The sequence below is a fragment of the Macrotis lagotis genome, chromosome X, assembly GCF_037893015.1.
Source record: "Macrotis lagotis isolate mMagLag1 chromosome X, bilby.v1.9.chrom.fasta, whole genome shotgun sequence".
Lineage (NCBI taxonomy): Eukaryota > Metazoa > Chordata > Mammalia > Peramelemorphia > Peramelidae > Macrotis > Macrotis lagotis.
Genome location: NC_133666.1, coordinates 543,664,481 through 543,680,954, shown reverse-complemented (window position 1 = coordinate 543,680,954; position 16,474 = coordinate 543,664,481). Strand labels below are relative to the sequence as shown.

Sequence of the window (16,474 nt, the reverse complement as noted above, 5' to 3'; positions counted from 1 at the left end):
GAATAATGTTTCTGAAAGATCAAAATAAAATATAGGATAATGACAATTATATTGGAATATAGCAATAAAAATATTAAGAAAAACCAGCACAAGGACCTCATGTCAAGAGCTCCTGCATTATATCATAGTGTGTCTTTGACCATTACTCCAAAATAGAATCTAAATGATCTTAGTCATTGTGAATTTTACCCATGTCCTTTGCAATGGTCTGAGTCTATCTGAATGTGGCAGAAAAAAAATTTTAAAAAGAACTGAGTGCACTGAATTTCCCCATCCGTTCTTTGGTGGTTTGGCTTATGGTAGAATACTGAAAGTCTTGCTCCTAGTCACTAATGTACTTACATAGACAGACAGTGGTATTTAATATCAATCAAATCATTTTGTCCAATTTAGTTATATTTTTAATGCTATTTTCAGACCTGCCTAGAAATTCATTTTTTCCCTCAAAGCCCAAAGTAACCCTACAGGCAAATTAATGCCTTTGGAAGTTATATCAACTTTCAAATCTCTGGGAAGTCATTTAGTAAACTGTGTCACCACATATGGTGGTAGAATATTTCTGAAAAGCATTCCAACTTTAATTTTAAGTAAAGAGCAGTATTACACAGAGTAAAATATTGGTTTCAGTGTCAGAATGTACAGGGTTGAATGATAACTCTGCTACATAAGGACTAATTGATTTACTTATTTCTTCTATTTTATTTTCCAAGGAGTAGCTTAGAAATATAGAGAAGAGAATAAAAATGACTGATAGGAAACTGAAACCCAAGATAAAAAGGGAGATATTATTATCTAAAATTTACACAGCATCTATAATATGGCAGGCATTGTGCTGTACAAGTATTATTTCATTTGATCCTCACAACCAATCTAGAAAGCGGGTACTATTAAGATTCCCATTTCATAGTTTAGGAAATTGAAACAAATCAAGGTAAAGTGACTTTGCCCAAAGCCACACAGCTAATAAGGACCTGCAGACTCTAGATCCAGCATGGAATCTACTAAACCACCTAGTTGCTATTAAGATATCATTCAGTTTTCCTATTTATATTCAACTCACATAAACCATGAGAATGACATCCCAAGTTATTCTAAAAGAACTGGTAGATGTTAATGCTAAACTTCTATTAGTAATACCCTAAAGATAAAGAATGAGAGAAATACTAGAAGGCTTGCATAGGGAATATATTCTCATATTTTTCCAAAAAGGGAAGAGAGTTGAGACTGTAAGCTATAAGCTAATGAGGCTGTTTCTGATTCTTGTCAAAATTCTAGAAATTATCTTTTAAACAATGGCTAATACTCATCTAGAAGATGAAGCAGTAATCACAAAAAATAAACAAGGCTTCATCAATACCAGCTAGCACAGATAATTTGGAAGGTTTTGGTTTTAAGGTTCTTTTGGGGTGTAAGGGGTTTCTGCCCAATTCCCTAAAGAAAATAATTCACTTTGAACCCTCATAAAAGAATTGAAAAGCATTGATCTTATTCAGTTGCATGATATGAATGAATGCAACCACAAAGAGAGAAGAAAAGTTGTGATGTAGATGAAAAGGACTTTCATGCCTTAGGAAAAGGATCCTAGAAATATAAGTAGAGTTAATACTTCCCTTGTAAAAATTATACAGGTTAAGATCTAGCTGAGATTCTACAACTAGGGGAGGCTAGAAAACCAACCTATGCAGATTATGCTAGTGAAAATGTGAATATCATGGCAATGAAAGGGGAAGGGACAGACAGAGATGGAAGAGGTCTAAGATAAACTATGAGTAATAAAATATTGTAAAAACAAAAAATGTCAAAAGAGAAAAGGATGAGTAGAAGTCCATCATGCATGTAGGCAAACCAATTCTTTCCAAAACAATTCAAAAGATAAATAATTTTTTTAAATGACATTAAGATGAAGATTAGACCAGAAATTAAAGTTTTAAAATAAGTTTTAAAATAAATAAGATAAAGAATAAATAACTTAATGTGTGGTGGAGATATGTCTAGGTAGAGCATTTGATAAAGGGAATGAAAGACGTGAAACTCAAAAATACTGAAAGAGAAAAAGGTTAGCAAAAGAAAAGCATAAAGCAACTTTTAAAAATAGAGGAAAGCGGGGGGTGGCTAGGTGGTGCAGTGCATAGAGCACTGGCCCTGGAGTCAGGAGTATCTGAGTTCAAATCCGACCTCAGACACTTAATAATTACCTAGCTGTGTGGCCTTGGGCAAGCCACTTAACCCCATTTGCCTTGCAAAAAAAAAAAAAACTAAAAAAAATAGAGGAAAACTGCCCAGAAATTTTAAAGACAAATGACAATGTAACAGAAATCAGTATGTGATATTGGAAAAAGGATTGAGTTTGGAATCACAGGACCTAAATTCATATCCTAGCTCTACCACTTGAGTCACCTAAACTCTTTTGGTCTACTATATTAACTATAATTTGAGAAGAGAGGGTGTGAACTAGATGACCTTTAATTCTTTTTCATCTTCAAATCTGTGATACCATGATTGATAGAATCTACAGATAGATGACCAAAAAACCCTCAAACTTGGAAGTCCAAGGCACAATTCTGCTATCAAATACACACACACACACACACACACACACAACACACACACAACTAAATATATGTAAATATGTAATACATACACCCCAAGTGTCTGTTTTTGCAATATATTCAATATCTTCTCTGATTTATTTGTGTGTGTGTATATATATAAGTATATATAATGCAGACTCTCTATAACATATAATATATATATATATATATATATCCTGCAAAGCTAAGAGTAACAATTATTTTTTTAAAAACCAAGCATATGGACTTTTGACAGAAAGAAGGCATCTGAATCATTCCAAAGAAACCTGATGTGCATAGAGCATTCATGTTACGATATTCCAAACTTGAGAAACAAAAGTCAAATAAGTAGAATTGTTGAGAAAAGAATAAGTAATGAAAGTAAGGCAGGAGAAAGCTATTGTCCCCTACACTACTCTCTCCATCCCCTGCCAAAAAAGAAAGAAAGAAATCTGATCAAGGACTAATTCAAAAAAAAAAAAAAACAATGTAAAACTTCAAGGGCCAAAAGATCTAAGAAGCTTAAAGCTCAGGAGAACATAAAAAAAAGATACCATATGTATGGTAACTAATATCACAGTTGAAGTAGAAACAGAAGAATGGCACTGAAATCCATTTCAAGAGCATGGATTTTGTACTGGATTTTGTTTGGAACATCTTGGTTGATTAACTTCTCTGAAAGGGTAAGATTTTGTTTTGGGGACTAAATTCCACTAGAGGACAGTGAGTGTATAGGTCACCTGAACTGTAAGCCTCCAGGTGCTAAGCGTCACAAGCTTAGAGTTAGAATATGCTGAACTTTGAAGAAGTGATTGATTCATTCATTAATTGATATTTCTAAGAGGAAAACAGCAGACAAACATCGCTCCAAAAAAATAAAGATTTTCTAGTTGATCTGAGGGGCAAAAAGAAGCCTAAATCTTCAAAGAAACTGGTTCACTATCAACATCATTTTCATGTTACCCAATCTCAGTGGACTTGAATTCTGACTTGATTAGTATCTTTGACACTACCATCCTAGCCCTCCTTGTTAATATCCTCTGACTTCACTAATACATACAATCTGCCTTAGGTTAAAGGTAAAATCTCTGCCCCATGTCAGAAAATCCTAACCAATCAAACACACTGCTTCCTACTCAATACAGTCTGTCCCATGGGTCAGACTGATATGTGATCGATTCAGTCCTCCTTTAACAGTAATGACTAGGGCCTCAGTGGCTGGCAGAACATGCTGTATTCATTGCAAGTGAAGTGTCCGGCTTATTAGCTGTTAGGCAGCCAAGAGAATAATAACACACATCCGTCTGCCACTGACCATCTGACAAAAGTTGCTGATCTCTATCCAGCAAGAACATGACAGGGTGAGAAAGAAAGAGAAGCCTGCACATCATTTGATTTTTAGGAAAGCTGACAAGAGTATTAAGTTTTCTAACAGACTTAGACATTCTTGACCTCATTCATAATAACAAAAACAGAAGTGTAGGGAGGGCGAGCCAAAGTATTCACTCTCTCACCTACGAGTCACCCTTCTGGATGCTTATCATGGCTTTCCCCCAATACATTATCATCCAGTACCCAGATATGAAAGAAAGCAGATTTGTTGATTCTAAGTATTTGTTGATTCACAGACAATTGCTGAACCCAAAGATTGCCTTGGCAAGCAATGATGAGAAACTCAGATTATTCAACTGGAATGGTTTCCAAACATACATGGAATGTCCAAGATTTCTTTGAAAAGCATGTTTCTTTTAATCCATTTTTACATAGAGATGCAGTAGTTACACAGATAATTATACAATTAGACTGACCTATAAAAATTACTTTCTCCACATAGCAGTATTCTACTCTAGACCTTACCTAAGATTCCTCAAATTTTCTAGTTATTGCTTACATCAGTAAGTTGCCTAAGTCTATCACCGTGAGTCAATAACAATTCTAATATCAATTGCACATTTAAATTGTTCTGTATGGATCATGGATCATGAAACACTTTCCTTGGAATAAATTGCTGCAGTTTTAATGGTAATAGGTCACACGAAAATACTTATCCAGTTTACAAAGGATTTTCCTTGGATCCATCCCTTGAGGTAGATTGTGTAAATATTATTCACACTTTACAAAGAAGGTATGATAACCTAAGGAAGATTAATTTACTTGCCCAAGGTTCTAGCTCCTGAATGGGCTGAAATGTGATCTCTACCTTCAGATCCCAAAATCTGTTGCTCTTTCTCTACTTCATCATACTGGGAGGTTTCATTTTGTCTTCATATCTGGCATGGTGCCTAGCATGGTAGGTGCTAAATAAATACTTGTTGATTGCTAGGTTGAATCTGGAATTAACTCCCATTATATTTTATATCAGTAAGATAATCGCTTATCAACCCAATTAATCATATTGGTTTATTAAACAAACTTTTATGACTATTAAAATATGCAATTATTCAACATAAATTCATTCTACTTACTCTGAACAAACTCATATGTCAAAATAGTCTCAATTTCAATTGTTGATTTTCCTTAAAAGCAAACATTTGCTCATACTAATTAACATATATATAGTCATTTTCCTTCTAGTTCTGTAACTAGAACTATTCCATATTCCACAAATGCATCAGTTTCTTGCCAAAGATACAATTCAGCACACTGATGCATTTATTGTTTCAGTTCTCTGGTTATTTCAAGAGAAAATGATTTGATGCCTGAAATGACTTAGTCATAAGATAATAGATTTAGTGCAAGAAGAATCTCAGACATTGTGGAGTCCAACCTCCTAATTTTAGATGAAGCCCCAGAGATATTAAGTAATTTACCCATTGCTTCACAGCTAGCAAGTATCTGAAGTAGGATTTGAATTGGGATCTTCTTGACCTCAAATTCAGCACTCTTATCTATTACACAATACTGCCTCTCAAAATTCAAAGTCCTCCAGAGAAATACCAGTCCTTGAAGATCACGAAGCATTCCTTTAAGATAATTTTGTTCCTATGTCTTACAATTTCTTCATGTCTTCTATGATGTCATCAATATTGACTTTTATACATATTTTCCTCTGTGACAGAGATCTTTCTCTACCTGAACACATATCACATTTTTTCCTTGCAAAAAAAGTCACTTCTTCGATCTTAATCTAAACACTCAGAAATCAAAGCTTTTCTTTTCATAATTTTCTTGGTTTGCTTTTATTTTTTTTCAAAAATTTCCTCATTCTCTATTACTGATTTTTGAATTCCTACTTATTTTCTTCCTTATGATTATTTATTTCTTTCCAATCTCTTTTCATAATTTTTTGAATTGTTTTTCTAATTTTTCCTCATTCTTTCTTATTTGATTTTGAGTTCCTTTTTATTTTCTTCCTTGTAACTTGATTAAATAATTCCAAAAAACAAAATTGGATAAGAAAAGGTAAAAAGAAGCAATTATCTCATAAAATTTGGCTTGAAAGGAAGAAATGATAAAGAGGAAACAGGTGAGAGTAGAGGGTTTTTAATGTTGGGATCTAATTCTCATCTCACAAAGTATGTATCTGAAGAAGTTTAGAAGTCTGAACTTCTAGAGAGATGAGGAAACTGGACGATAGAATTGGAGAGGAAATTTTAAAAGGATATATATATATATATATATATATATATATATACATATATATTAAGACTTGAAAGAAGAAGATAAGGGAGGTAATTTTAGAGAGGTGGATAATATTAAGAATAAGAGAAAAGGGGGAAAGATGAGGTAACAGGGATAGGGTAAAAAGAAAGTCTGAGAAGAAAAATGATGCGTAAAAATAAGCTGGAGGGAAATTCATAAATAGAAATTATAACTCTGAATGTGAACAAAGTGAACTCATCCACAAAACTGAAATGTATCACAAAATGTATTAAAAATAAAAATTCAACATTATGTTGTTTACAAGAAACAATATTTTGTTTAAGAATGAGAGATACACTCAGATTTAATAGCAATATTATAAGAATAACTTTGACCAATTATGATTATTATAAATACTCTAACTATAAAGGAAATGAAAAAAGTCACTATGTGCATCTAGGAAAAAAGAATTGATAAATAGGAGTATGAATGTGTGTGTGTAATAATACCTATCTCTAGGGCATAGAGGGGAAGGAATGAAGAAAAAATAAATTTACACGATAATTTTGTTGTATATTTGAAAGGTATAACAAAATGTGCATAAGAAATTTGCAGTTTCATCTTTTTCATTGTACTATTTTAAAGAACTTGTTTTCTTCCATAAATAAAAAAAATTAAAAATCGAAGGCTTAAAATACTCCATGTTATTTTTCTCCTGAAAGAAGAATCTTCCAATAATAGAGTTTGACTTCTCCAACTTGTTCCCTTAGCTGGGAAGTTGTCTAAGATTATGCTTGATTTCTTTTTCCTAAAAGATACTACAGAAAGTTTCAAAGGTTGTTGATAGAGTGTTGAGATGGAAGAAGCATCTACCATCATTTGTGGGAAGCCTGTGTGGCCTCCAAGGGACAAGTGGAGAGAAAACTGGATGCTCCTAATGATGTAACAGGCTTTCATGAGGCAAAAGTTATGAGGACTATAGCACATAGGAGAAAACTAGAGAGGGGTCCTTGGTTTGACATGGCAATTGGGTCAATATGACAGGAATAATTATATATAATGGAAAAGCTCTTCAAGTATTACTTGCTTCTGATTTTTGACACTGTCACCTGAAACCTGTGCAAAAGGGCAACCTGCAATTTGGTTGGAAAAGGTACTGATAATGAGGATTGGCAACAATCATAATCAAGTAGAGAACTATAAGCAAAGTATCAAGTTACACTCAATAGGTAGCCCAAGGATCCATCCATCAATCAATAGGCACTGAATAACCATGGAGAAGTTCACCAGTGAGATTTGACCATTAGATCCTCCCCACATTTGTTGAGCCACACTAGACATGATGGTTGGGAGCTCAGCCAAGTATCTATATGCAAGTGCCCAATTGTATAGAGGCATCTGGCTAAAGATTGTCTAGTGATGGGCAATGGGATTTAGGGGGAAGTTCTAGTATAAGCAGTCCTACTTTTCATTGACCCATAAATAAACAACTTCATTCTTAAGAGTCTTAGAAACATGCATTTACGAAGGTAAGTTTATGATCATTAAATGAGATATTTATTCTTTTAAGAAAGTACTTAACACAGTTCCTAGCAATAGTAGGTCCTTAAAAGATGTTTTTGCTTTTTTTAACTTGAAGGTAACACAGTATGCTGTATTGTAGGAGGAAAGTTCCAGATGACTTGGGAGCAAGAAAAGGAACAGAGCCTTGCCATAGAATAACCTAGATCTTTGTGACAAGACAGCACCACTGATACTTTTGTGGACAAATCTTTAGTCCTCCTCTCTCTAAGATCTACCTAGTAATAATGCCTGATGATGTTAATAAAAGAAAGGGCATGAAGCTAGACCTGTGATTTCATCATTAAAGAGAATTCCCTCTAATGATACCTTCTCAGCAGGTTAGTGAGTTACCTAGAAGAGAAGTATCAGTCACAAGAGGCCCACAATACTCCTGAGAATGGCCTGAACCAGATTAAAATGTGATTGCCAAATATATAACAGAATAAAGAAAAACAACAGAAGATAAATAATAGTAGTATGTGGTTTTCTAAATCAATACATGACCTACAGGGATGTTTATGTATGGTTTGTTGTTGTTCCATTATATCCAACTCTTTGTAACCCCATTTGGATTTTATTTGGCAAGGATACTTGGAATGATTTGTCCTTTCCTTCTCCAGTGGATTAAGGCAGAGAGGTTAAGTGACACACAGCTAGTGAGTATCTGAGGCCAGATGAGAACTCAGGTCGACCTAGTGTTCTATCCACTGAGCTACCTAGGTACCTCCTATGTATGGTTTGGTGGTCCTCATTTTCATTGGCGTTTGACACTGCCAGAGCATTGAAAAGTTAACACAAGTATGTGTCAGAGGCAAGATAAACCCAAGTCTTCTTGGATTTGAGGCAGATTTCTAGCTATTATACATCACACACTACCATTCATGTGAATGAGAGATAAATAGTTCTTCCCCCCCCCCCCAGTAGTACATGCATTCTGGTACTATGATGTTGTTAACAGAATTCCTTGATCTTTAATCAGATTTATAATTTGAATATGAGACTGCCTAATAGAGGTCTCTATTCAGATTAGCCTTAATGGTAGACAGATTTTAAAAGGATACTTTCTCTGGCTGTTTATGAGGCAGCATTGTATACCATGTAGTGTGCTGATCACAGTCAGAAAATCTTGGGTTTGAATCCTAACTAGATACCCTGGGCAATTCACTTAACATCACTGGATCTCACATTTCCTCATTTATCTAATAAGGGGGCTAGACTAATGATCTGTAAGGGTCCTTCAAGCTCTAAATCTAGATCTTCCAGTACTCTGATCAAAAGAATTCCTATAAAAGTATTTTTATTTATTCTCTGTTAATCATAAAAATATTCTCAGTATTCATAGAGCATACATTCTTTAGCAATTAAAGAAGTGCTATTGATGATTTCATTTCTATTGGCATATACATTGGTTCCAGAATCAATTCACAAAGCTAAATGGATAATCCCTATTCCTTTGAATTAGCTCCTATTTTGAAAGCTGGTAAAATATATATTACCCATTAAAATTTGTCAAAGTTCAATCTGTGTTTCTCATAAAGGCAATGTACATTTCTAATCTATATTGAATACTGAAAAATATTTAGTAATTTATAAAATACTTTTGTCTTATTTCAATAAATCCATTTTTGGATGAAGAAATATTAAATTTTTCTTGGGAAGAAAGTATTTAAGCCTAAGGGGGAAAAGATTAATCAAATTTCACTTACCCAATCTATTTTATCCACATTCCAATATTTTTTTAAGTCCCGGAACTGTATTAACATCCCTTTCAGTCCCACAACAATGATACTTGCAAGAACACACTACACATTGAACAAAAAAGTTAAGAATCAAAATTAATAGTTCTTCCAATTTATATACCCACATATGTATATATTTTTACATAAATAGTACTTATTTTAGATAGAAAGATAGATGGATGGATGGATGGATAGATATTGTATTGCTAGAGCAGTTGCTGAAAAGACTAGATCAATAATGAGCCTTTTCCTTCCATTCAGAAGTAACATATTAATTTCCCATCCAATTGAATTAATGTCATGCAGTAAAATAAGAGACCTATTGGATTACCAAGCTGGAATGTGAGACATCCCTGATACCTGATTACAAAGAACATTTCACTGGTTATATAAGCATAAAACTAAATAAATATCTATACAATGCAAATGAAAAAGATAAAAATAGAAATAATACATGCAAGTGAGTCAAGTTTTTCCCAGAAGGTGTTTTGATAGATTAATGAGAAATATTTAATAATTTTTACTTGTGTAGTCTAGTATTTTCTACTATTTTACTAAAAATGTACTTAACAAACATCCTCAAATGAAATGTGATATTATTTTTTATATCTCATAAATGAGAAAGTTATAGCAATTAATTAGAAGTAAACTTTCCAAATCTCTGAATTATAACAGGATTGTCATTTCCTGTCATTGAGCTGTGTTAGTCTCTACCAGGTAGGTTGAAAATTTGTCAACAAGTTTAGAGGGTGTTATAATGTAAATATATTTCGAAGATTTTGAAGAGAGATTTACCCTGTTCTCTCTTTCAACCTCATTAGTCAAGATAATGAGGCTATTCATAAAGAGTCCTGCCAATACCGATTCTCATTTGAAAGCAAAAAAAAAAATCATACTATACCATGGGTAACCAGTAAAGTAATGGTCCTACTGCATAGATGACGATCAGGACCAAAATACAAGATATTAGGCAAGCCACCTGAAACACACAACAAAAGCAAAGACATTTGAAAGAATTAAGAATGTTTTTCAATAATTAAGAAAAACAAGGCATAGATTTTTTTGATTAGAAATTCTTAACAATTTTTAGAAGTATTAGACTTCTAATGACTTGCCAGAGAAGTACTGTGGCATAGAGGAAAGAGCATGAAACCTGGCATCTGAAGAGTCCTGGTTCATATTCTACTTCTTTCACTTCAAGAGTTCAGGGACCATAAGCAAATCACTTAAATTCCTATTAGAATTCGTTTTGAATTTGGAAAAGTTCTTTTCCTCTCCCTCCCCCTTTCTCCTCTTCTCTTTTTTCTTCATATTCCCTTCTTTTAGTACAGTGTCTGACATAGTGACTGATATAGACTCAATTTCCTTCCTTGTAAAATAGGGAAGGTGGGAGTTACATGAGACAGTGGATAGAGTACCAGCCCTGGGGCCCAGGAAGACTCTTCTTCCTGAGTTCAAATTCAGTCTCAGATACTTATTAGCTGGATAAGTCACTTAACCCTGTTTGCCTCAGTTTCTCTGTCTTTAAAATGAGCCAGAGAAAGAAATGACAAACTACTCCAGTATCTTTGCCAAGAAAATTCCAAATGATTTCACAAAGTGTTTAATATAACTGAAATGACCAAACAACAAACAAAATAGGAATGATAATTAGTATAATAATTCTACACACAGTTGGTCAGGATTATAGAATCATAGATTTAGAGGTAGAAGGAACCTGAGAGGTCATCTACGTCCAACAAATTTATTTTTATGTATGAGGAAACTGAGACACACTGAGGCTAACTGTTCAAGATCAAACAGTTGAGGGAGCTGGATTCAGACTCAAGTTCTTTGACTCTAAATCTAGAATTCTTTCAAATGAGATGTTGTCAAGTGCTTCGTAAATCTTAAATCATTCTATAAATGTCATCTATTATTACATATGAAGAAAGTAAAATAATTGGCAAACTAGAGCAATCAAATAAAGTTGAAATGGACAAAATAGAAAACTTAGGTAGCATCTTTTTTTTTAGTTTTTGCAAGGCAATGGGATTAAGTGACTTGCCAAAGGTCACACAGCTAGGTAATAATTGAGTGTCTGAGGCTGGATTTGAACTCAGGTTCTATGCACTGCACCACCTAGATTCTCTTGTAACATCTTTTGGAAAGATAGGGGACAAAGATGACAGAATGAAAATGCAAAGAGAAATTGTGAGCTATAATGATGAAAAAAACACCTCAATAACCTCATAGATTCCTCTAAGTATCTTTTATTGATGAAGTGGACAAAATGATTTTATATATACATATATATATATATATATATGTGTGTGTGTGTGTGTGTGTGTGTGTGTGTGTATGTGTGTGTGTGTAAAGATCAACATGGATTTGGATTTCTATAGTGCAAACTATTAAAGTAAATTGTCCACATTAAGTTGTGTAAAGTGTTCCCCATCTATCCAAATTTCTGCCCCAAAATGTAACCAAAGGGAGATCCTTTTGTTTTGGAACCCACAAATACCTCAGGATATGTTTTAGTAACAGACAAAATAATGGCTTTTAAGTAACTTTTCTTATACAGATAATAGTTTAATACTAAGTCATCTGGTAGCTTTCCCCCTTCTTTCTTGTTACCAGTGGTATGAGTTTATTAAATGGTTATATGGGATGATGACCACAAGGGGTTATAGAATAATGAGAAACTAAATTACTTTGGGATATCAAACTAATATTTTTGGCTTCATTAATCTATCCAATCCAACTCAAAGATCATTTATTCTCTATGAACAAGGATGTTGGAGAACTAAATGAAGGGTTAAGTCAAAGTTATCTCAGAAGAGCAATTCAATTCAATAAATATCTACTAAGCACCTGCTGACAGCAGGATAAGGGCTAGGTGGATATAAAGTTGAAATAAAACAGAGCTCCTGTCCTCAAGGTGTTTTTAGTCTAACTCACTAAGTAAACTCTGCAACAAAATTCCTTTGTTGGTGAGAGTTGAATCACTTTGTTGATACATATACATATATGTAGATATACATGCATTCTGTATTAGAGAAATACCTGAATGCCTGTGTGTGTGTGTGTGTGTGTGTGTGTGTGTGTGTGTGTGTTTGTAAAACAAGGTCTTTGATAGCCCATTTTTAGGAAACTCTTGGTATAGAAACCCCCTCTAATCATGCAAAATGAAAATGCAGATTAATAAAGCATTTATTATGTGTTTACTACACTGTGGTAAACACTGAGGATACAAAGAAAGACAACATATAAGTTAATTTTCAAATACAAGTCAAATGGGAAAGTATTACAATTCTTAAGAGTACAATGGGGAAAAAAGAGGCGTCAAAATCTTACAGAGAAAGGTAAGTGACTAGTGTGCCCTTGATCAGAATGTGTAAGAAGCAAAGGTCTTCCTGGCTCCAAGGCTGGTTCTCTATACTGTCATGTTGTCCTTCATTCCCCTAGATATAAAGGGGAAGATCAAGTGGGCCAGAAATTTTAAAGGATGTTAGGTGCCAAAGAGAAGGCACTCTACACTACTAAATCATTTCTAGATTGAAATCATATGTTAGGAATTATGTTTTTATGTTTTCATATGGTGTGAGTTTTTGCTTAGACCATAAATACAACATTATATCATGAGAGTTCAGTGGTTGGGCATATGAGTAGGGCTTATACATTCCATTGGGATGACATGGTTAAAAAAAATCCAGACCCAGGCTACTGGTGGGAAATCAATGTTCCTATGCAAACTGAACACAGGCATTATTAGAACTTATAACTTGGGTTCAAGTAATCACTATACTTTTAATGATTTGACCAACTCTGGCGTGGTATAAGGGAATAAGCATTGAATTGGGGAATTAAAAGACCTAAGTTGAAATCCCAATTTCACTGAATACTTGGGTAAGTCATTGACCCTTCATAAGCATGAATAAAATAGATATAATAATGCTTGAACTGATTCCTTCAGTCTTTTAAGAAGAACTAAGACATAAAATGCTTTTAAAGTCACAAAAGCAATGCTATCTTTTATTGCAAGACTCTAAATAAGCTGCACCATGGGAGCAAACAATGTGAGTTTAACAAATTTAATTGCCACAAACTCAGTAGCTTGACTTTCCTTTGCTCTTAGCCTGAAGATTATGACATCAGCATATCAACCCTGCCAAAAGTCCCTGTGCATTTACTTCCAAGTCATAGAAAACCCTTCATAATATCACACTCTAGCCTCTTAAAGTTTCATGCTACTTTGCTCCAATTCTCACTCCTATAAAGCCTAGGAACCTAATAGCTAAAAGGACTGTCATCCTTCCATAGATGATAGAATTTAGGAATTTAAAGAAATTTTGGTGATTATATATTTCAACCTGCTTACTTTACAAATGTGATCAACTCAAAAATTGTAGGAGGTGGCTAATTCAATTCCAAAGATATAACTTATTTATTAAGGACCTTCTATTTCCAATACACTTCACCAGGAGCTAGAGATACAAAGACAGAAGGGAAAATAATGTCAGCCTTCAAATGCACATGATTTAAAGTAATTATTCATTTACTGAATAGTAATATCAATTTGGAGTGATTGATATAAAGGCAGGACATGGGAAAAAGCCTATGAAATCTGCCTTCTTATTGCTTCTCCAGAGACAGAAATACAAGTTAAATCATCCATGCATCACAAAACAAATGAGTAATAAACAGTAAGGGTCCTTTCTGAAATTTCCCTATGGAACCAAAGTTCCCAGTTATCTCAACATCCCTCACCATTACAAAATGTTATATAATTATAATAATATAGAAGGTTCTTGCTTTGCAAGAACCATGTGAAATAGATATTACCATTATTCTCATTTTTACATGATAAAACCAAGGTTCAATGATATTAAGTGCTTGCTCAGGATTGTACAATTAGCATTATGTCTGAAGAAAGTTTGAACCAGCATTCTGATCCTTTTACCATAATGTTTTACAGACAATGGCCAAAGGGAAATTTTTTTTCAAGTCAGGTTGTCTGAGTGACTTTGGGCAAGTGACACAGTCTAGATGTCAGTTTTCTCATTTATAAAACAAGGGAGTTGAATTTGATAACCTTTGAAATCACTTCCAGGTCTATATCTATGTTCCTAAGATCAAACCTGCTAATTTTCAACAATTAGTCCCATATAAATAGTCACAAAATAGTTTATATTTTCCTTTTGTTAAATACTGGGAAGTGTATTATATACAGCAACCTTTGGTTTTCAATGAGTAGAGAATCAATGTAATTATTTAAATGTATAAGCCATCAGAGAAAAATGTCCTATCTCAATTAACCTCATTAGGGAACCAGACAAGCTCCATTGCAAGGTCAGTCTCACAGTGGTTGCAATGAAAGAGATGTTGGTGATGATGATGATAATGAGGTTTCTTTCATTCTCAAAGAGGACCATGACATCAGGGAGGTGATGCCATGACAAGCACATGAATTGTATTTGAGTGAGGGGGTGCTATGCTAAGTCACCAGCCTCATTTGCTCCTCCAGAGCCATCTAGATCCAGTGGCCAGTTATGAATCAGGATGACTGGAGATGGTCCTGGATGCAAGGCAATCAGGGTTAAGTGACTTTTCCAAGGTGACACTGCTAGTACGTGTCAAGTGTCTGAGGCTGGATTCAAACTTCTGTCTTCCTAACTCCAAGGCCAGTGTGCCACCTAGTTGCCCAATGAAAGAGACAAGTAAATGAAAGAGAAACAAGTATGATGACTACATAAGAGAGGAATCCCATAGCTGAGTCTTCATCTAGTCTAATCTTCTCACTACAGGTGAGGAATGGATGGTCCAGAAAAATTGGAATGCTTGCTTGACCAAGAACTCCTTTACCACTCAAAGTGGTCATTATTACTATTAGATATAACTTGTATAGAGTCAAAGATCAACTGGTGGTCCTTTATATGAGAGAGAAAAAGATCAACTGGTGGTCCTTTACATGAGAGAGAAGGCAGATTGTCCATTTGGACAATATATAGTCCTTCCATGAGGCAATAACTTAATTCATGAAGGTCTTGACATAAAATGATAGCTCAACAATAGAAGAGAGAACAGAATTAAAAGTAGGGCTCCCTCAACTTGACAGCTTAGGGCACCAGGTTTCAGTTATCCCCTGGCCACCCAAGCTTCCCATTTGGGTTCCTAGGTATGAGAACAACCACACATAATCACTTAACTTGATGGGCTGTTGTTGAAGCCTTCTCTGACCCTATTTATTCCAGTGCTTTCCTGCTTTTAATTATTTCCAATTTACCTTGTATATTGCTTGCTTTGTATCTTTTTGTTTGCAAGTTGCCCCCCCCCCCCATTAGACTTTAAGTTCCTTTAGGACAGAGATCATCTTTTGCCCCTTTTTCTATACCCAGTGCTTAGCACAGTACTTGTTGTATAGTAACTGCTCAGTAAATGTTGATTGATTGATTGATTGACTGAAGAAAGTGGCAGGCACTGTGTTCATGCCAAGGCACCTGGGTAAAGTGGTCATTTTGATACTTTGCTCTAGTAACCTTTAGTCTCACATCTAAATAGTTTCAAATTTTCTAAGACTTTTTGTTTACATGCAGCTTTTGACCTTAAGAAAGATAATGCCTTTTTTAGGGATTGTTATCATATTTATGTCACATAGAAAAATGGTTCCATCTGAAATAGCATCTCTTAAATAGGACCTTTAAGATCTGGCTTGCTTCTCTCAAACTATGTGAGCTATCAGGATACCCATATAATCTTAACAGCTATGTGATGTTAAAAGGTCTGAAATGACTACCATGGGAAAGCATGCTAGATCTGGTAAGGACACAGAGTTGGATTCTTTCTCCATGTGACTAGATGGGAACTGTCATAGATTATAGGCTATCTCAGCAAACTACATAGGATGAAAATGCAGCTCATTATCAAATACTGCTTTATGTTAGGATAGTATTTTCCCCAGGTTTCCTTACTACTTCCAGATCCTAATAGGCAAAAACATAATTAAGAAAGTTTTATTTCAAAATGCCTGATTTTCATCTA

The 16,474-nt window shown here is 34.4% G+C and overlaps 1 protein-coding gene across 4 annotated transcripts in view; it reads right to left on the bottom strand.

The window, feature by feature from the left end:
* SLC26A7 (solute carrier family 26 member 7) overlaps positions 1 to 16,474 on the bottom strand; it is a 175,930-nt gene that overhangs the window by 43,560 nt on the left and 115,896 nt on the right. For all 4 annotated transcript variants that reach the window (XM_074200057.1, XM_074200058.1, XM_074200059.1 and 1 more), the window contains 2 exons: positions 10,356 to 10,433; positions 9,422 to 9,517 (listed from right to left, as the gene is read on the bottom strand). In XM_074200057.1, the coding sequence (XP_074056158.1) occupies positions 9,422 to 9,517; positions 10,356 to 10,433 (174 nt within the window). The remainder of the gene's footprint in view (positions 1 to 9,421; positions 9,518 to 10,355; positions 10,434 to 16,474) is intronic.